General features: G+C 52.1%; 1 protein-coding gene across 2 annotated transcripts in view; it reads left to right on the forward strand.

Moving 5' to 3' along the window:
- Window positions 1-11: 11 nt before the first annotated feature.
- Kiaa1522 (KIAA1522 ortholog) overlaps window positions 12-19976 on the forward strand; it is a 29738-nt gene continuing 9773 nt past the window's right edge. Inside the window, exon 1 of one of the 2 annotated variants that reach the window (XM_013348420.2) lies at window positions 12-180. Coding sequence is in view for 1 of the 2 variants with exons in the window: in XM_013348419.2 (XP_013203873.1) it covers window positions 11684-11774 (91 nt within the window). In the remaining variant the exon portion in view is untranslated. Of the gene's footprint in view, window positions 181-11604; window positions 11775-19976 lie in introns of those variants that run through there. The other variant, XM_013348419.2, reaches the window with a different exon arrangement.

The raw sequence follows: 19976 nt of genomic DNA on the forward strand, positions 1-19976 counted from the left end.
GGAGCCCCGGCGGCCCCCCGCGCAGGAAGAAGTCCCGCTCCGGCCTCCGCCGCGCCTTCAGCTGGCTGCGGGGCAAACGGCGCAAGAAGAAGGCGGCCGGGGCCGAGGGCGCCGACTCGGCCACCCCCCGGGCCAAGAAGGCGGACGACAAGGCCAAGCGGGCCAAGGGCAAAGGCCGGGGTAAGGTGGCTGGGCACCTGGGTTGAGCGCTCCGAGGGTGTGGCAGGGTGGGTCCGCTGGGGGGTCGATCTGTGTAGAAAGGTTGTCTCCTAGGCAGTAGTGTTGGAGGAAGTGAAGAACCTAGGGTACCCCAACATAGGTCCTGCGTCGCTCCAGAGATACAGTCTATCCAACTTTGAGGGGTCGAGACCCCCGTTTGTGCAGGGATCCCCTGACTGAAGCAGGAAGTGTCGGCTGGTTGGCCCTCCTGGTGGAGATACACTTCTCCCTTGCTCTCCCAGGTTCTGCCCTCTGCTGAGTCAGGGGGTCAGAGACGTGACTCTGGCCTGAAGCCAAAGGGAGAGGCAGGTGGCCTTGGGTCTTGGGGTGGCAGTCTCTTTGGGTCTTTGAGGACAACCTGCTCCAAAGGAGTTTTTGCCCTCCAGGTAGATCCTGGTTCCCAGCCCCACAAAGGACTCAGCTTAGAGGCCTTTACCTTAGGTTGTTCAGCACTGTTAGCTTTTCTCACCCCCCACCCCCTCCTTACCTGGGCCAAACCACAAACATCCACCTCCCGGGGTGGTGAGATCACCAAAGGCCTATCCTCCTCACTCACTCCTTTCCCTAGTCCTGGTAGGGACTTGCTGCTGTGGAGAAAGGGGGAAACTGAGGTCCAAGTTAAATCGAGAGGCTGTGCCTAGGCTGGGTGGATGAAGTCTAGCAGCTGTTTCCTAGTCTTCATGCAGTTTTGAGCCCATGGCTCTTCCTGGAACCTAAGGGATGGGCAGCCTGAGAAACGGGGAAGGACCTGGCCCATCCCTGTTAGGGGTCACTGTATGTTGGCCACTTGTTTGGCTTTTCCTGCATCTGCTTCTGTCTTCAGTTTGGTGGGGAGACCTTTAGGCTCTGCTGGGGAGTAGAAGGCAGGCTGCCCCTGGAAGCGTCTCTCCTGTACTGCCCAGACACAGTGCTGAAGGTAAGGGAATGGAGGGGTCAGGGCCCGTCCCATCTCGCCGTGTTTACCTTTCCAGTGTCCTTTAACCACCTCTGGAGAATTAGAAGGAACTTTAGGGGTCAGGAAGAGGGTGGAAAACTTCTTGTGCATTGCATCCGGCCTGATCTTCCTTTTGGATAAGGGCCCTGTTTCCCTGCGGCCCAGCCACAAATAGAAGTTAGGGTGCTGGGACTGAGATGAATGGGCCAAGCCCTGAGGGAAGGTTTGGATGAGGGGTGTTTCCAGGTGTTCTGCAACCCCGAACTGGAGGGGAAGTCTGTCCCGGGGTTCCCCACTGGGGTTGAGAGTGAAGTCATTCCCCTTTCCTTTAGGAGAGCTTGAGTTAGAACTGCAGCTGAATGGGTTGTGGTCAGGTTGTCAGGGGATGGTGGTCTACCCCAAGGGGAGTGGATTCCTTTCTTATTTTCCAGGCAACCAGCCTGGAGGCAGAGGGCTGCCAATACTGAGTTGTAGGTTAGTACTCCGGCCTCCTGGGGGTCATCCTGCCTTGTGTTTGGTATTAAGTGGCACTGGGCTTTCTGGGCAGCATGTCAGCCTCACCGAGTCCACGTGCATGGGTGACACCCTCTGCCCTGAGCTGTTGTCTTCTCAGGTCTGGAGGTGGCCCCGGGGCCTTCCAAGGGCAGCCTTGTTCCTTTTTGCTCCAGCCTTCTATTGTTCCAATTGTTTCCTTGTCACCTGTCTGGCCCAACTTCTTTTCTGTTTATTAAGAGAAATAAATCTGATCTCTCTAATCTCCGCTGGCCAAGAAGGGAAGGCTGGAGGCTTAACTCTTTCAGAGCAAATGGCCATCAGGATGGAGCTTGGGGAAGGAGGAATACAGGAGGGAACTTTCTGGAAGAACAGGAAGGCCTCTGAGGGAAGCTCATTAGGTCATCTCATTCTGAGAGCCAGAGATGTGAGAGACACGGTCCCGTTCCCATCACTGTTGCACTGTAAAGTGGGAGCCGGTGCTTGCAGTGGAGTTTTGAGAGACACGGTCCCGTTCCCATCACTGTTGCACTGTAAAGTGGGAGCCGGTGCTTGCAGTGGAGTTGTGAGCTGCACATCTTCCCCCGGACTCTTGCACTTCCCCTTCCAGACACGGAAAGGAAGAAATCTGACCTTGATTGACTACCCTGGATGTGTCGGGAGACTTACATCCATTTCCTCACTAGAGCCCATTTGCAGAGCCCCGCATGGTGGCAGCACACTTAGAATCCCAGCACTGGAGCTGCTGAGGCAGGAGAATAAATTTGAGGGCAGCCCAGGCTACATAGCAACAACAACAAAAATCTCCTTTGCCGGTGAAAACCCTGAGGCTTAGTGACAGTGAATGGTTAATTTGACCAGGCTGAGATGGAAAATGAAAATCAGAAGTCTCCCAAACTAACATGACTCTCCAGAAGACCCAGGGCTGAGACCTAGAGAGCTTTTTGTTGTTGTTGTTTTGTGTTTTATTTATTTATTTTTTGAGACTGGGTTTCCCTGTGAATCAGTCTTGGCTGTCCTGGAACTCTGTAGACCAAGCTGGCCTCGACTTTCCAGAGATCCACCTGCTTCTGCCTCCCGAGTGCTGGGATTAAAGGTGTGCGCCACCACTGCCGGGCAGAGACTTGGGGATCTTACACAGCTTGCTGTACGGACAGGAGTCAGCCCAGGGAGAGCTGAGGGAACTCGATAGAGAGTGGGAACAGTACCAGAGTCAGGCAGTTCAGTTCTCATACAGCTACTAAGACCCGTGACACTGGGCAGACAACTTCTCTGCGACCTTTCCCTGGATGCAGCCTTGATCCAAGGTTCTTACAAGAGAGGACAGAAAACTTACAGGAAAGAGAAGTCAATGCAGAAGGCAGGGGTTGCTAGATTCTGTTAGTTTAGTTAACATGAGTCTGGTAGGAGTGGGTTTGGAGGCCAATGGGAAATACCCTGCTGTCCCTGGAGCTCCAAGACACGGGGTGCCTATTTACCCTTCCATATCTGTAAAACTAGGGTGTTCAAGAACCCATTAGATAGCAGCCACGCACACTCCGTGTGAACTGTGGAGTGCGGTCCAGCGATGGCTGTCCTCTCATGTGGGATGCTGAGGACTTGGACATTGGTTTAGTTCCTTTTAGTCCACGTTTCAGTCACATCTCAGACACACATGCTCTTACTGACGTGGAGTCACAGAAGGTGGAGTCTTCCCGTGTCTCGCAGGAGGAGGCAGACATAAGAGGAAGTTGAAAAAGCAAAAGCAAACAGGAATCCATATTTTCCGGAAAGATCACACTTGTTGAGTATGTGGGGATGGAGTGTTCTGGGACCGAGGCCAGGACAGGTCCGGAGGCTAGCCAGGGAAGGCTTTCTGGAGGTGGCCAGCAGGAAGAAGGGCCAGTTTGAAGGGGGGAGGAGAAGCAACAGACACTGCAGGCTTTTCTGTGTTTGGAGGTAAGCAGTTTTCACCAGTACAGGTGGAAAAGTCCTCAGGTTGGAAGCAAGTTGCCCAAGGTCCACTGGTCTCTTGCATTTGAGAGAGAAAGTGTCTTTAGTACTTACACCATCAGGCATTGCTCAAAGTGGTGGGAATGCCTGAGGCCAAGGCTGATAGCTTGGGGGCTGGGGAGGTGGCTCAGTGATTAAGAGTGTTGGCTGCTTTTCCTAAGGTCCTGAGTTCAGTTCCCAGCACGCACCTGGTGTCTCAGGACTCACATCTGAAATGGGATCTGATGCCCAGAATGACAGAGCACTCTTATACATAAAATATTTTTTTTCCTGAAGACTGGCAGTTGGGCAGCTTGGGGCTAGGGCCGTAGTCCAGTGGGTAGAGTTCACCTAGCACACGTCGGGCACTGGCTCTGATCTCTACGTCCACTGTACGGTACAGAATGAACTGGGTGTGGTGGTACACACCTTTCAGCCCAGGGTTTGGGAGGTGGCCAGCCAGAGGTGTCAGGAGTTCAAGGTCATTTCAGGGACACAGGGAGGTTAAGCTGGCCTGGGACACTTGAGACTCTTCCTTGTCGGTGTAAATGACATCTGTCACGGCACTGCGTGACAATCTTCAAGGGCCATACTTTCCCTAGTGATGTGATTGTAGAAGAGTTCCTAAGGAGAGAGCTCTCGGCAGGACTATCCTTGGGGGAGGGGTTTGTTTTCCTCCCATCCCCTTTGGGCAGTGATAGAATTCAGGAACTCCTTCAGCAGAGTTCACCCTAGAGGCCCAGCAGAGGTCACCCTAGGAACTCCTTACCTTCCATTTGGCCACTCACAGCAGGAGGGCTGTCCTTGGTGTAGGGCTGTGGAGAGTCTAGGAAGACTGTTTCCAGAGTAGATCCTAGACTCCACTGGCGTCACCCTGTCCTTCAGCCTTAATTTTTTTCTTTTTCTTTTTTTTTTTTGGCGTACACCTTTGATCCCACCACTGAGGAGGCAGAGGAATGTAGATCTCTGAGTTTGAGGCCAACCTGGTCTACAGAATGAGTTCCAGGACAGCCAGGACTACACAGAGAAACCCTATCTCAAAAAAAAACAAACAGGGCTGGAGAGATGGATCAGTGGTTAAGAACACTGGCTGCTTTTCCATAGGACCTGGGTTCAATTCCCAGCACCCTCAAGGCAGCTCTGTACTGTCTGAGTTCAATTCCCAGCACCCTCAAGGCAGCTCTGTACTGTCTGCAACCCCAATTCCAGGGGACCCGACACCCTCACACAGACATATATATATATAGTCAAAACATCAATGCACATAAACAAACAATTTTTTTTTTTGGTTTTTTGAGACAGGGTTTCTCTGTAGCTTTGGTGCCCGTCCTGGAACTAGCTCTGTAGACCAGGCTGGCCTTGAATTCCCAGAGATCTGCCTCCCGAGTGCTGGGATTAAAGGCGTGCGCCACCACCGCCCGGCGAACAAACAATTTTTTTTAATTTGACATTTTAGATTTATTTATGTGTATGAATGTATGTTATGTGCATGTGTGTGCCTGGCTGGTGCTGACAGAGGTCAGAAGAGTGTGTTAGGGTGTCGAATCCCTTGGAATTGGAGTTACTAATAGTCATGAGCCACCACATGGGTGCTGGGAATTGAACTGGAGTCCTCTGTAAGAGCAACAATACTCCAAAACATTGAGTCATTTCTCTAGCCCACTCCCCTCCCCTACCTCCTTTTTTTTTTTTTTTTTTTTTTTTTTTGGTTTTTCGAGACAGGGTTTCTCTGTGGCTTTGGAGCCTATCCTGGAACTAGCTCTGTAGACCACGCTGGTCTCAAATTCCCAGAGATCCGCCTGCCTCTGCCTCGCCTCCCGAGTGCTGGAATTAAAGGTGTGCGCCACCATCGCCCGGCCTCTTTTTTTTTTGAGACAGAGTTTCACTATGTAGTCCTGGCTGACTTGGAACTCACTATGTAGACCAGGCTGGTCTCAAACTCAGATCTGCCAGCCTCCCCCTCCCTCACAGGGGGGGTTTAAAGGCGTGTACATTAAACCCCTGCCGTGCCTGGGTTTGGTGCTCTGCTGTGCTGTATGACCCTGACTGAGCTGCCCTCAGTCTGGCTAGGTGTACCCTGGCTTAACATACAGGAAGTGCTGTGACTTCTGACTCCATATCTTGGGATTTGAGAGTGTGGCACAGGAACTGTGTCCGGGAAAGGAGACCCAGTAGCCTGGCAATGCCACCTCTCTATGCTGAACTATGTGGTTCTAAATTTTATTTCATTCACTTGTTTTCTATGTATGGGTTTTTGCCTGCATGTACGTCTGTGCAGAACTTACACACAGTGCCTATGGCAGCTGAAAGACATGTCAGCTCTCCTGGGACTGGCGTTTAGATGGTTGTGAGCCACCGTTTGGGTGCTGGGATGGAACTTAGATCCTCTGGAACAGCAGCCAGTGCTCTTAACTGCTGACCCATCTTCCCATCTCTCCAGCCCCAAAGTTAGTTGTTTTTTTTTTTTTGAGACAGGGTCTCCCTGTGTTACCCTGGCTGTCCTGGAACTTGTCAAGTAGATTAGGTTGGCCTTGAGCTCAGGGACACCTGCCTACCTTTGCCTTTCATGTTCTTGGATTAAGGGCACATGCCATCATGCTCAGCAATAGTCCATAGCATTCTGTTTTTTGTTTTTTGGTTTTTTTTTCTGCTTTGTTTTGTTTGAGAGACAGGGTTCTCTGTGTAGCCCTGGCTGTCCTGGAACTCACTCTGTAGACCAGGCTGGCCTCAAATTCAGAGATTCACCTGTCTCCTGGGTGCTGGGATTAAAGACCACCATCTCCTGGCTGTCTTTATCACCTAAAACAAAGTGATGACCAAAGTCTCTGGGCACATTTTGCTTGAGGCTGGATCTGTTTGCCTTTCCGTAGCATCTCCTGTATTCTCAGGTGCGGTCACGTGATGTGCATTCCTTCCCCAGGATGTTTTGGCCTTCATCGTTCTACCTGTTGAGTCATCCTTGAGGGCACCAGCACCACTGTCCCCATCTCTTGGATACTCCTGGGGAACAGTACATACTGCCCCAACCTTTAGAGTACCCTGTCTAAGAGACTGACAGGAGAGTTTTTGTGGCGTCTCTGCCCAGGTTTTTAGCTTGGGGCCCAGGCCATGGTTATGGAGGCAGGGTTCCCTCCACTGCAGTAGAGTGGCTGTTCTGTGCATCTTCTAGTCCCTGTGCTCGGATGCGTATTGCCTGCCTTGGGTCTAGACAGCAAAGGGAGACAACTAACTTTGCAAATGCTCAGTACCTCCTGTGTGCCAGGCACTGAACCTGGCATCAACAAGAGAGGCGAAGTCTCAGCCCTCTTGAACCTCAGCATCTGGGAGGGTGCCAGCTAGGAAGGATGAATCAATCCGCTGAACAAATAATCGGAGGGCCAGAAATCATGACCAGAGCTAGGTGTGGGGGCAGAGTCTGCAGTCCTAGCACTTGGCTGATAGAGGCAGAAGGACCAGGAATTTAAAGTCACCTTCAGTTCTACAGCAAGTTGGGGGCCATCCTGGGCTACATAAGACCCTGTTTGAAAAGACCTGAACCAGAGATCCTTTGGGGAGATCAAGGACAGCCTCCCTGAGGTGACATGTGCAGGAGAACTGAGGGGTGAGAGGAGGCTGGGGAAAAGGGACTCGTGGCACTGGGGTTAGGTGGTCATCGGCTGACTCTCTGGAGTTTTGTGGGGAAACCTGTCACTATACCTTACTATCCAGGTACCCTGAGGACAGGAGCTGGGTGGAATGGCTCTTGCCTTGGTCTTGCCCAGTACAGGGCCCAGCACTAAGTGACTTTGGGTCATTGATGATCCAGCATGGGCGGCTTTAAATCCTAGATGGTTAAAACTGCTATCATAAGGAACCCCCATGGTGCTTACAGATAGGCCCCTGAGGAGGGGTGGTTAGCTTAAGGACCTGAACCCCCATGGTACTTACAGGTAGGCCCCGGAGGAGGAGGGCCTGACTTGCTCAAGGACCTACCTCCTCTGGGAGGCTGACCTGAACTGGCTGGGTCTTAGTGAGAACTGGAGCCCACCCAGCCATGGTGGGGGCAGGCTGACTTTAGCTTCCTCCCCAGGCCTTTGTTTAGACTTCAAACAGAAAAGCCCTTCTCAGAAAGGTGCCTTTACCAGGGAGGGAAGAGCAGGAAGGAAGCCAGGAGGAGCCCAGGGAGCCTCCCCTTCCCTCTCTCAGACACCTTCAGGCCTTGTTCCAGTTCTCTTGCCTCCTGCTTCCAGCCATTTGCTTGAACCTCCCTCAGGCCTGGGAAGAGGCTGCAGTCTATGAGCTCTCCCCAACTGCTACCTGCCCCCTCGCCCCAAGTTCCGGAAGCAGCATTGGCCACAGGGTCGGTCTGTTGAACTTGGAGTATGGGGGTAGCCTGACACCATGACCAGGAAAATCTACCGCCTCCCCTCGATGACATCAGCAGGGAGCAGAGCAGGACACCCTCCCCTACTCCTGGAAATCCCCTCTCCCAAACCCTCAGAGCCCTCTCAGCTGCTCCTGGCCTGTCACATGCTGAAGAACTGGAATGAGAGGAAGCATTGTGTAGTGTTTGGCTTAAGCATGGTGGGGTGGGGGGAAGAGTGGGTCTGCAGCCCCCAGGGCCACATCCAGCTGCTTGGCTAAATGCAGGAAGGAAGGAGGTGAAAGCAGCTGCCTCGGGCAGGAGGAATGAAATCCTCCACCTCGCCTAGCGTTCCAGCCCACTCTGTCTTTCTGCTCCTCTGTCCTCCGGCTGGTTCTGCAAAGTACTTCTGCTGCAGTCCTAGCCACGCGCACAGCGGCTATGGGGACAGCTTGGCCTGCACAGGCACCGAACCTGAATCTTGTGGCAGGGTATGCTACCTACTGGGTTTCTGGGGTGGGAGGAGATAACCATGTCAGGCCTCCTGTCTGCTTAGGATGTTCTCTCCTGCAAGCCTCTAGCCCCCATTCTGCAAGTGGGGGTGGAGTCACAAGGTACCCAAGGCTAATAATCATGTGGTTCCTGGGCTCTTGACCCACCTGCTTAGCCATATGTGGCAGCTAGGGGTTAAATCTCTTCCCTGATCCTGCAGCCGGGTCTTGTCTTTGAAACAAAAAGCACTAATGTGCCATTGCCGCTACCCCCATCAGTACCGCCACTACCACCACCAGACAGACATAAGAGCCACACTATTGCTTCTGTCCACAGTAAGCAGGCCTCACCATCTTCATCTTTGCCAGCCTCAGCATCACACAGGGCACACCTGCTATGTGCCAAGCTTGGGTTGCCGAGGATAACTATTGTGGATATTTTTGTGGTTGGTAAAGCAAATACCTAAATAATCTGATGTCTTGGAGGAGGTGCTGGAAAGCCCTCAGGTATGCTCAGCACCTGGGGAAGTACTGAAAGTTGGGCCAGAGAGAAGGGTACATGGAAGAGCCAGGGGTCAAGCAAGGCTTTGATAAGGAAATGAAAAGGAGTCTTCCAGGCAAGGAGAGCAGCCAGCAGATGTGAAGTTTGGAGGTGCACACTAGAGAGGGCCAAGTCCCTTGGTGAAGTTAGAGCTCTGAGAATGAGGACATGGCTGGAGAGAGGGCTCCTGGGACAGGCAGGGGCCTCTGGTGGCCAAGGCACCCTCCATTCCAGATACCCTCCCAGACGCGTGCCTACCTGTCCACACTCAATTCATGCCAAAGGACAGATGTGCACTTACTTTGCGAGTGTTCTCTGCTCTGCTCCCACGCACCGCCTGTCTCCATTAGGTACTTTAGTTTCCTCATCTGTGAACAGAGTTGAGGCAGTAGATCTGTACGGCCTTCTTCCATCTTTCTCGCCTCTTTCCTTTTGACGTGCTCATTTATTTATATATTTATTGCGTGTGCATGCCACAGCATGTGTGTGGAGGGCAGAGACAACTAATGGGAGTTGGTGTCCTTCTCCCGAGTGGCTCACGGGAACTGTAACTCAGTTGGGAAAGCATGTCAGCTGGTGCTTTTACCTGCCAGCCAGCCAGTCCTCTCCTCGCTCGGTACAGGATTCTGTTTTCTATGCAGAATGGCGAGACTGCATACTGCTTGGTATACAATGTTGTTTTCTGTACAGGAGTAAAATGCCAGCTCTTCAGGGACAGCACTGTTGTTAACCTCAGGTTCTTGGTAAGCACGGGACCTCTGGGAGGTTTGGGATCAGCTTTGACCCTCTCTCATTTTGCAAGAAGGGAGTCGAATGTCCTGGAATCCCTGGGCATTCCAGCAGTGTGGTATTGTGTAGTAGAAAGGCTTGCTCAGCTGGCAGAACTATACAGAAAGTAGAGCCAAGGGCTTTGAACTCCCAGCCCAGTTTGAGAGGTTAGGTAAAAATGATGGTGATGATGATGATGGAGAGTTGCAGTGGTATGCAGTGCATTGCTCGAGGGCAGCTGTGAGGACAGAGGTAAGGCCCTTGGGTAGCCTAGGAGACTTTCAGAAATGGTCAGGCTTAGTGTGGGTTTTGAAAAGAGACTTCTGGGGGCTGGAGAGATGGCTCAATGGTTAAGAGCACTGCCTGCTCTTCCAAAGGTCCTGAGTTCAATTCCCAGCAACCACATGGTGGCTTACAACCATCTGTAATGAGGTCTGGTGTCATCTTCTGGGCTGCAGACATACACACAGACAGAATATTGTATACATAATAAATAAATAAATATTTAAAAAAAAAAGAAAAGAGACTTCTGGAAGGGGCACACAACTTTGCATTGTGATACATGGGTGACTTCAGATTACATGCACACACAGGCATCAGACACGATTGCATTCATACTTATACACAAAACATACACAGTCTTATTGACAAACATTATGCATATATATCCAAACAGACAGATGGTTACAAATGCAAACACAAATTAGTGATATTCAGCTGCCCTGAGCAATACAGTCACAGTGCTAAGCAAACAGACACACAACAAAAAGTACACATTCAGCCGGGCGATGGTGGCGCACGCCTTTAATCCTAGCACTCGGGAGGCAGAGGCAGGCAGATCTCTGTGAGTTCGAGACCAGCCTGGTCTACAGAGAGAGAGAGAGAGAGAGAGAGTTCCAGGATAGGCACCAAAACTACACAGAAACCCTGTCTAGAAAAACAAACAAAACAAAACAAAAAGTACACATTCAGACATGAAGGCAGAGTTACATGGACACACATGCACCATACATGGTTATACTAGTCAGAGACAACACAAATGTTTAGGTTAGAGGGTATATATGTTCATCTACACAAATACGTAGCTATATTGTCTGCAGTTACTGTCTGCAGTTACACTCATGTCCAGGTACTCATTCAAGGTCAAAGACAGATAAACAAAGAGAAAGGCATGGAAAGCTGTAGGTTCGGCTGAGTCTGGATGTGGCTCCTAGTTCTGTACTTAATGGATGCTCTCAGTCAGCTGACGTTAAGGAATCCTAGTTTCCCCATCGGTAAAATGCACACGTCAAAAGTATCTACCTTGTAGAATTATTTTGCAGATGAAGTGAAACACCGCATGAAAGCTGGTAGCACAGTGCTTCGCACACATTGAGCACGAAGAAAAAGATGCTACTGTAATTTTCAACACTCCAAGTACAGAGATACAGTTAGTTCGATACGTGTACAAGTAACAGGAGAAAAGCGATACATAAACACGTGACACTCACGGAGTGGTGGGCTCAGCAGCAGCAACAGGGGTCCGACCCCCGCTTGTCTGGACGACAGGACTGCCCCTAGTTTTTCTAGTTCCTCTTCAGTCCTCCCCGAAAGGCAGGGCACGCTGGGCTGGGAGAACCCGCGACCCGCCTACCCAACCTGGACCGCCGGAGCCCTTTCCCTAACGCTCAGGGCGGGGCGGCTCAGCAGGTCTCCCTGGTCCCTTGGAGGGGTGGAGCGGAAGGGCCGCGCGCCAGGCCCCGCCCCTCCGGCCCCGCCCTCGGTGTGACCATTGGCCGCAGCACTAGGGGGCGTGGCCGGACTGGGGCTGGGGGCGACCGCGGTGGCCGCCCGCGCGTCTCGCTACCTCCCTCCGCGGGCTGCGGGCCCGGCGGCCGGGCTGGCTGGGCTGCGCTCGGGTGCCTAAGCCAGCTCCCGCACTCGTCATGGGCAACTCACACCACAAGAGGAAGGCCCCCAGCGGCCCCCGGACCCGCAGCTTCTGGCGCTTCGGGCGATCGGCGAAGCGGCCGGCAGGTAGGGGTGGGGGCGGGGCAGGCGGGGAGGAGGGTCCCTGCAGTCCCTGCCGCCGCCGTACTATCCCCTCCCAGGGCCTGGTGGGCGTGAGTGGGGGGCCGGGAGTCCGCTCAGATACCACCCCTCACATGCGCACGGACACATACGTACCCACTCATGACCGCGGGCGGGCACGCGTATATTTTTACATTTGCATACAACACCCATTCTCATGTATGTCGCTGCAGTGACCAAAACCGCATACAGTCACACCCACACACTGGCACCGGGACACAGTTCCTGAGGCACAGGTACATATTTACCTGTGCACACGGTTTACATACATGGCCACATGAGCTACACCCACGCTCAGGTTGACACACAGGCACACACATGAGTCATGTAGGTACAGTTGTCCAACGTCTTAGGCACCCAACTGTACACACAGGTTCACAGGCAGATCCTAAGACACACAGGATGTGCACACACACAACACACACACACACACACACACACACACACACACACTTGTTCTCCAAACCTTTGCCCCAACAGCCTGAAAGTTTGCAGAAGGGAGGGGAGACAAAGGTGGGAGGGAGAAGCAGGAAACTAGGGCTGAAGGCTGAGGACCTCCTCCATCTGGCGCGATCGCGATCGGGAGTCCTACTGTTTCTCTGAACCCACCCCCACTTCGCTACCGCTTCCACGCTCCGTCATTCCAGACCCCCTCAGTTCCCGAGGTTGCCTCCCCGTCTACCCCCCCTTTCAATGCAGCCACCGGGCTGGAACGCAGTTGCAGCCCTTCCCAGCGTGCTGCGGGATCCCTCCGCGGGTCACATTCCAGTCTCCAAGGGTGGGGGCTAGGGAATGAGGAAGGCCTCCAATCCCAAGGCTGAGAGATGGCCTCTCTCAGTCAGTGCGGCAGTTCTGGAGAACCCAGAGAGTCCCAAGGGGTTCTGGAGGGTGTTCCCGGTTTTCTCACCTTGTAAATGCAGAGACTGGGGAGGGGCAAGGTGATGGATTTAAAACTGCACCCCCCCTCAAAAAAAGGGGGTCTTCAATAGAGGCAGGTGTAAGAATGGTACCTGCTGATCTGGGGTAAGGAGGAATCCAAGAGGAAGTGGGATGGGGAGTCCTTGTAGTGGGAATATCGACCTCTGTTCTCAGGATGGCCCACTTTCCTAGAGGACAGCATGGTGCGTGGTGATCTCATTCTTCATCAGCTCTCCACATGAGGGTGATGGGAAGCCTAGAGGGGGGAAGAGGGGGGTCTGTTCTCAGTGTGGCACTGCCAGAGGTGCTGGTGACTTTGCTCAGATTCTTTTGGTCTCCTGGATTTCCTTGGTTCCTCCACTGGGCTTGTCTGAAAGGAGGGAACCTCTGCATTGGTGACCTGGGACCCTTATGGTTCTGGCAGGCCATTTCAAGGATGAAGAGATTGGGGTCTAGAGAAAAGGGCCTCCCTTGATTCAAGGTCATTTCCATTTGAATGTTTGAGTTATTGTAATGATGGCCAAACCAGTAGGAAAGGGTTAATATTGCTCATGTGCACTCACAGAAATTCCAGTCGTTTCCCCGCTCTGTCAACTGTGAAGTTCTGGCTGCTGCCTTTTCTCACTCTGGAGCCACACTGAGCAACCAGGACTGGGCTTGGGCAGGGCTTCTCATTGGCTCTCTGATGGTTGATCTGATGTGTTTGTTTCCTGAGAACCAAGTGTTGGTACAAGCTTGTGACTGAAGGAAGGCATAAGAAAACTGTTTTGGAGCTGGTCATGACAGTGAGGGCCTGAAGGATGGAGTGTTGTCTCTGAGATAGGGTCTCACCTTGCTAAGGCTGGCCTCATCCTTTTACCACTAATCCCAAATCCTGGGATTACAGGCAGGGCCACTAGGCCTGGCTTTGACATCTGTTTCACTCTGGCTTCCAGCAGCTCTTGTGCGCTACTGACCTGCTGCAACTCCACCGCTAATCAGGCTCCAAGGTGTTGCTAAGAAGCCAGAAGCATTGTCAAGGCAACACCAGTGCCAGGGCTGGGAACTATCCCAGGCTGTACATCAAATCTGTTGTGCTGGGGTGAATTTTAGACAGCGAAGGTGAAGTTCTGAACTCAGCTTTGGAGTAACTACAGGATTGAGATTAGTTCTGGATTGCTAACGAAGCCAGAGGACCCTTTTGTACCTGTGAAGTGTGGCGTGGCATAGTTGGGCCTGGGCATGGAGGTGAGGGAGAAATAGTGGAGGGTCCTTCTTTGTGCCTGGGAGAAGAGATTCACTTGTCAAGTTTCAGTGTCTTGTGTTTATGTGTTTGTTTATATTTTTGGTTTTTTGAGTCATGATCTCATGGCTGTCCCGGAACTCGCTCTGTAGACCAGGCTGGCCTCAATTTACAGAGATCCGCTTGCCTCTGCCTCCCAAGTGCTGGGATTCAAAGCGTGGGTGACTAGGCCCAGCTAAGTTTCAGTCCCTTTGTCCTGAAGATTCAAGGTCGTTCCTTCTCTCTGTACCAGGGGCCCAGGTGTAGGACTGAAATTTGAATGCTTGCACACTTTATTAGTCTGTGAAAAGGGGATTGAGGAAGTGTAAGGTGACCGGAGATCACTGGAGAATCCAGGTCATTGGGAGCCAGTGAAGGTGTTTGATAAAAGGGAGGAGCCCACAAAACTGGTGTGTTAGGAAGATGGCTCCAGGGTAACAGGTGCAGGTAGGGCAGGTTAGGGTAGGGGGTGGGGTTGTGAGAGTGGAAACTCAGAACCTATTGCTGTAATTCAGGGGAGAGGTGATGAGGTGAGGGCTGGGACAGGGTGGGGGCTGTGGGAGCGCAGGGGAGGAGGCAGCAGAATTGACAATACCTGGGATTAACCAGATGTTGAGAGCAAGGCCTACAGAGGACTGCTTGACCGTGGGATGGCATCAGAGATGTTATGTAGAGAAAAATACTGCTCGCTCTCTTCTTTAATTCATTTCTCTTGCAACAGTTAACAAGAGAGAACTCGTCTTCGCTCTGTTTTATGTAGGGGAAGGCAGAACTCGGATAAGTGGAAGCACTTGCACAATGCTTCTAGTGAGGAGAGAGCTACAGTGTGATTCCAGCCCAAGTCTCTCAGTTCATGGGTGCATGGGTTTCACATTGTAACTATGGTCCACAGGTCCGAGACAGAAAAAACCTGAGCCCTGGGAGATTTGGGTGCTATGGAGCCCATGAGACTAGAAAGCACTGAGAGAGGGGGGCAGGAGTTAGGTTTTGAAGCCCCCAGGGCTTAGAGAGAGACAGGAAGCCCTGATCTAAGGAAGGTGGAGGACTGCCTTGATTGATGTCCTGGGAGGGTGGGTAAGGCAAAGCCTCCTCTGGGCTAAAAAGACATTGTATCCTGTTTTTTAGTGTCCAGTACAACTTGTCCTCCCAGGCTAGCAGGGTGCCTGGTCTAGGGCAGTTTGGGGACTAAGCACTGCAGACTGAGTTCAGGAGAGCCACCTGTCTCCCCACCCTCTTTCTGGTTCTCTTGCACTGTCCTGTCAGGCACACAAGGCCTGGGGGAGTTACCATTTCCAGTTTGCAGGTGGAGAGAGCAAGGGAAGGGGCTGGTGGGTCAGACTGTCTGGACTTCCTGTGACCTCTCCTTGCTTCTGGAGCTGGAGAGCCTAAGGTTTTCCAAGTTCCAAGACTGGGAGGAGGCAGAGGCCACTCCCTCTGTCCCCCTTCCTCTTTTGGGGGAGACTTGTGACCAACTGTGCGATATCTGAACTTGCCTATGGAAGCGCTGGGCTTCCAGATAAGGGATTTATCTGAGGTGTCTGTGATAAGCTGAACCACCTTTCATTTTTTTTATGATTTGTTTTTATTTTATGTGCACTGATGTTTTGCTTGCAGTATGTCTGTGTGAGGGTGTTGGATCCTCTAGAACTGGAGTTCCAGGCAGTTCAGTTCGAGCTGCCATGTGGGTGCTGGGAATTGAACCTGGGTCCTCTTGAAGAGCAGTCAGAGCTCTTAACTGCTGAGCCATCCCTCCAGCCCCTGGGGCACCTTTATATTTCATGCATGATCCTGAATGGGGGATTAGGGGCAGAATAAGACATGCAAAAGGACCTTTTAGAGACTGTTGGAGAAACAGGCTTACAAACAATGGAGAAGCTGCAGTTAAGAGCAGCCAGAGTGCAGGCTAGGTCTGACTCCCAGGGTTGGAGCCAGCCTGTGCTTGGGCCTGGACTGCCAGAAGGGGCGAGGTCACTGAGGAAGCTGGTGTTAAGTGTGCTTTATCAAACTTTATCTTAATGGTCATTAACTCCACTTGAGATTGGAGGAGAGCTCCGGAAGTGGGCAGGGACAGTGAGCAGCTGGTGGCAGGGAAGACCGTGGCTCTGCAGCTAGTCTGAGCTGGTTCACAGCATGACTCTTCTGTCTTTATGAGCTAAGTGACCTGGGCAAGTCACTGACCCTTGAGGTGTGCCTCAGAAACAAAAGGACTTAGTGTCCGCTTGGCTGGTCTTCAGGAATACTAGTTGCTGAGGTGTTGTGAGTGGAAAGGCCTTTTCTATTCTGCCCACGCCCTGGACAGGCTGAGGCCAGATCTGACCCAACACTGTGTTTATGCTGGGTTGTGGAGCTTTCTCTTTCTGGACAGGGCTTTGCATAGCCAGGCTGGCCTCAAATCCCGAGTGCAGGTATTACAGACATAGGCCACTGTGCTGCGGTTTATGTGGTACTGGTAATCAAACCCAGGGCTTCCTGTAAGCACTCTACCAATGGAGAGCTACATCTCCAGTCCAATCAACTCCTTTTTTTTCTTCTTTTTTTATGGGCAGTGTTGGGTATCAGACCCAGAACCTCTCATGCGGCCTGGGCAAGTGCTCTACCACTGAGCTCTATCTCCCGTGTGTAGCTAGCTACTTTTCTCTCTCTCTCAAATTATCTTCTTACTTTGTGTGTAGGGGTGTCTTGACCGCCTGTAGTTATGGAGTGCTTGTAGATCTATCTGTTCACCAGGTGTGCTGTGCCACCAGAATATTCCCTGGGGACTGGAGTTATAGATGATAGTGAGCCTCCATGTGGGCGCTGGGAGCTGAACCCCAGTTCTTCGGAAGAACAGCCAGCTCTTTCCTGCCGAGCCAGCTCTCTAGCCCTCTCTTTGAGACAGGCTGTCTTGAACCGCATGGTAGTCCTCCTGTCTCTGCTGCAGGTGCTGAGATTATAGGTGTCATCACCACAGCAGTTGGTGAGTGACTTTCTATAGTGTCCCCAGGCACTCTGAGGGGAGGTGGACATCAGTCCTACTTCAGAGAAGAGAGACAGAGGCAGAGAGACCTAATTTATTTGTCCAGAGCCTGGAATCCAGTGTTTCTGACTCTTAGCCTTTCCTTCACTGATTGATGCTGGCTGCTTCTCTGGCATCCATAAAATGGGGATAATCATGCTTCCAGGGAGTGAAAGAAAGGGCTTGGAAATTCGGAATTTCCTGGCCGAAGGGGGTGATTATGTCATTGTTGGGGCAAATGCTGACCTGGAAACTCATTATGACATTTATTATATTATTGTAGCTAATTCCTCCCTTTACTATGGCCTGTCCCCCTAGGGCACCCTGTGGGACGATCCTCCCCTTCTGCTCCAGGTACTCCCTGCCCCCCAATATTTACATTAGAACTGGCCTGGCCTGTCAGCTCAGCCCCTGCGGAGGTGGAGCTGGACTTTGGGAGAAGGGAAGGAACCTTTTCATTTTCAGAGGTGGGGTGCACCTTTTTTGGTCAGGGAGGTTCTAAGGCTCTAGCTATTCTTTGCCCATTAACAGATTTGGGACTGCCATGGCATTTGGTGTGATTTAAATGTGGGATCTACAACTTTCTGGTTGGGTGGTCTTCAGCGAGTGAAGTCTCTTCCCCTCGAGTGTCCTTGTGCTCTTTATAAAAAGACAGACTTCACCTTGTTGGCTGATGGTGGAAGAGAGAGTGTTTGTTAGCATCAAGGTGTCTCCACTGAGTTAGCCTGTAGGGTTAGTCCCTTTGTTGTCTTGCTTCCTTGGGGAAGAGCAAGTAGGATGGATGCTTGGTTCCTGCCTCTGCCTCTGTCTGTCTGGAAGAAACCTCCCTCTCTCCCGCTCCCCAGCTTGTCTACTGGATGTAGTGAGGGGTTGAGACCAAGACCCTTTAAATACCCCGAATCCTGGCCAGAGAGGTGGTCAAGGGCAGAAAAGACAGGAGCAGAGGGTTGGCTGGAGGGTGCCAGCTCCTGAGCAAGGCCACCTGGCCAGCTGTACCCTCCCCCCTCATTCTTCTCCCCTGAGTCAGGCCTGTTCACTTATGGGTGCGCCACCCCCGCCCCTTGTTCTGGAATGGGGCAGGTTGAGGCCTCACCCTATAGAGGATGTTGCCAAGAGAATATGCGCACATGCGCACATGCGCACAAGTGAGTGGCTCTGGAGGGAGGGAGACAGGCCCTTGTCCCTGTCCCCAGGCTCAGGAAAGCCCCTGGGTAGCAAGTACACACACCTGCCTTCCTGTACAGGCAGCCACTTGGCAGGCCCCGCTTGGGTCTGCAGCAGTGCTGCCTTCGGTGAGCAGGGTGTGGGCTGGAGGGGACAACTGAGCAAGCTTTGTTGGTGTAGTCCTGGATGTATCCATGTGTTGAGGTGGCCGCCGTGGGACGTTCTCAGGGCACATCCTCTGCCCCTGGCCATGGGCTGTGTCCTGCACTCAAGAGCTTACTGTGTACTTCCTGGTGTGCCACAGTTGATGGGATGTGGCTGGGAGCAGGAAGGCTTCTGAGATCTGTAGGCCTCTTTCCCTAGGCAGGTGGGGGTGGTGGCAGCTAGAGCCTGTGCCTCAAGGTCTCTGCAGGCTGGGGACAGAAGTGGCCCTGGAAAGCTCGTCCCATATCCCTCCTTAAATAGATACCCTTCCCTAGTAGAGCCCCTTCCCAAGTTAGCCTCTGTCAGAACAGGCTCTGGGTAGGGGGAGAGGCTTTGGGTCACTAGATGTTATCAGGTACAAGCACCTTGGTTCTGGCTGGGGATTTTTTTTTCCTTGCAGCTGTGACCTTGAATGCCAACTGTGGGGGCTAGGTCTGAGCTAAAATCATCCTACCCCCAATTTAGCAGGAGCCCAGCCCCTTTTTCTGTTTAAGGGAAACTGCCCTGTTCTGTGAAAGGAAGTCTTTAGCTCCCAAGCCTCCTGGGTCCTTGTTGAGTTACTAGGATAGTACCTGCCTCCAGGGCTATTGAAGCAGGTTTTGCCTTTCACACCAGAGGCCCAGGCTAGCGGATCTCCTTGGGTTTGAGGCCAGACTGTTCCAGAACAGCAGAGCTACTCAGAGAAACCCTGTCTTGTAAAACCAAACTAAACACTTCTTGAGGTTGCTGTGTAGACACTTGCTTTGACGCCACATAACCTGACCCGTAAATGTTTGTTTGTTTCTTTTCTTTTCTTCTTTTCTTTCTTGAGACAGGGTTTCTCTGTGTACCTTAGTTTGTCCTGGAACTCTGTAGACCAGGCTGGCCACTGCTTCCCAGCTGAAGATGTGTGCCACTGTTGTCTGGCTAAATGTTTGTTTTCTAGAATGAGGTTCTAGTCAGTGCTTGAGTAGTCCCTGAGAGGCCAGAGCTAAATGGAAAAGGAGGAGTTGAGGGGTCTTGAAGCTTTGGAGCCGCTGAATTCTTAGCTCTTAAGGGAGGGGTACAGTGAGGGACAGGATTGGATTGCAGTAGGACACAGGTCACAGATCCTTTCGTCACAACTACTGTGGACTTTTCAGGAGGATCTCACAGTAGCTGTCACTGCCCAGCTGAAACCTTCTTTGATGTCCCAGGGTAAGGGCTAGGAGTCACCTGACCTACCACTCCTCCCCAAGCTCACTGTGTGTTCCAGCTGTGCTGGCTCCCTGGTTAGAGAAACCACCACTCTCCCTCAAGGCTTTTGCAGTAAGCAGTGCCTGCCTTGGCCATCGTCTCGTGATTCAGGGCGGCTCTGCTCTCGTGTCCTTTCTTTTTCTTTACATTGGTTTAAATTTTGTTTTAATTTTTTATGTAAGTGAATGTTTTGCTTGTGTGTATGGATGTGCATATGTGTGTCCGGTGCTCAGAGGCCAGGAGCAGCTGTCAGTCAGTCAGATCCCCAGAAACTGGAGTTATGGGTGGTCGGGAGCCGCCCTTTGGTGTTGGAAATGGAACCCTTGTCCTGCAAGAGCAGCCAGTGCCCTAAAACGCTCAGCCATCTCTTCAACTCTCTCTCTCTCTCTCT

This window comes from Microtus ochrogaster, chromosome 10 (genome assembly GCF_000317375.1).
Source record: "Microtus ochrogaster isolate Prairie Vole_2 chromosome 10, MicOch1.0, whole genome shotgun sequence".
NCBI lineage: Eukaryota > Metazoa > Chordata > Mammalia > Rodentia > Cricetidae > Microtus > Microtus ochrogaster.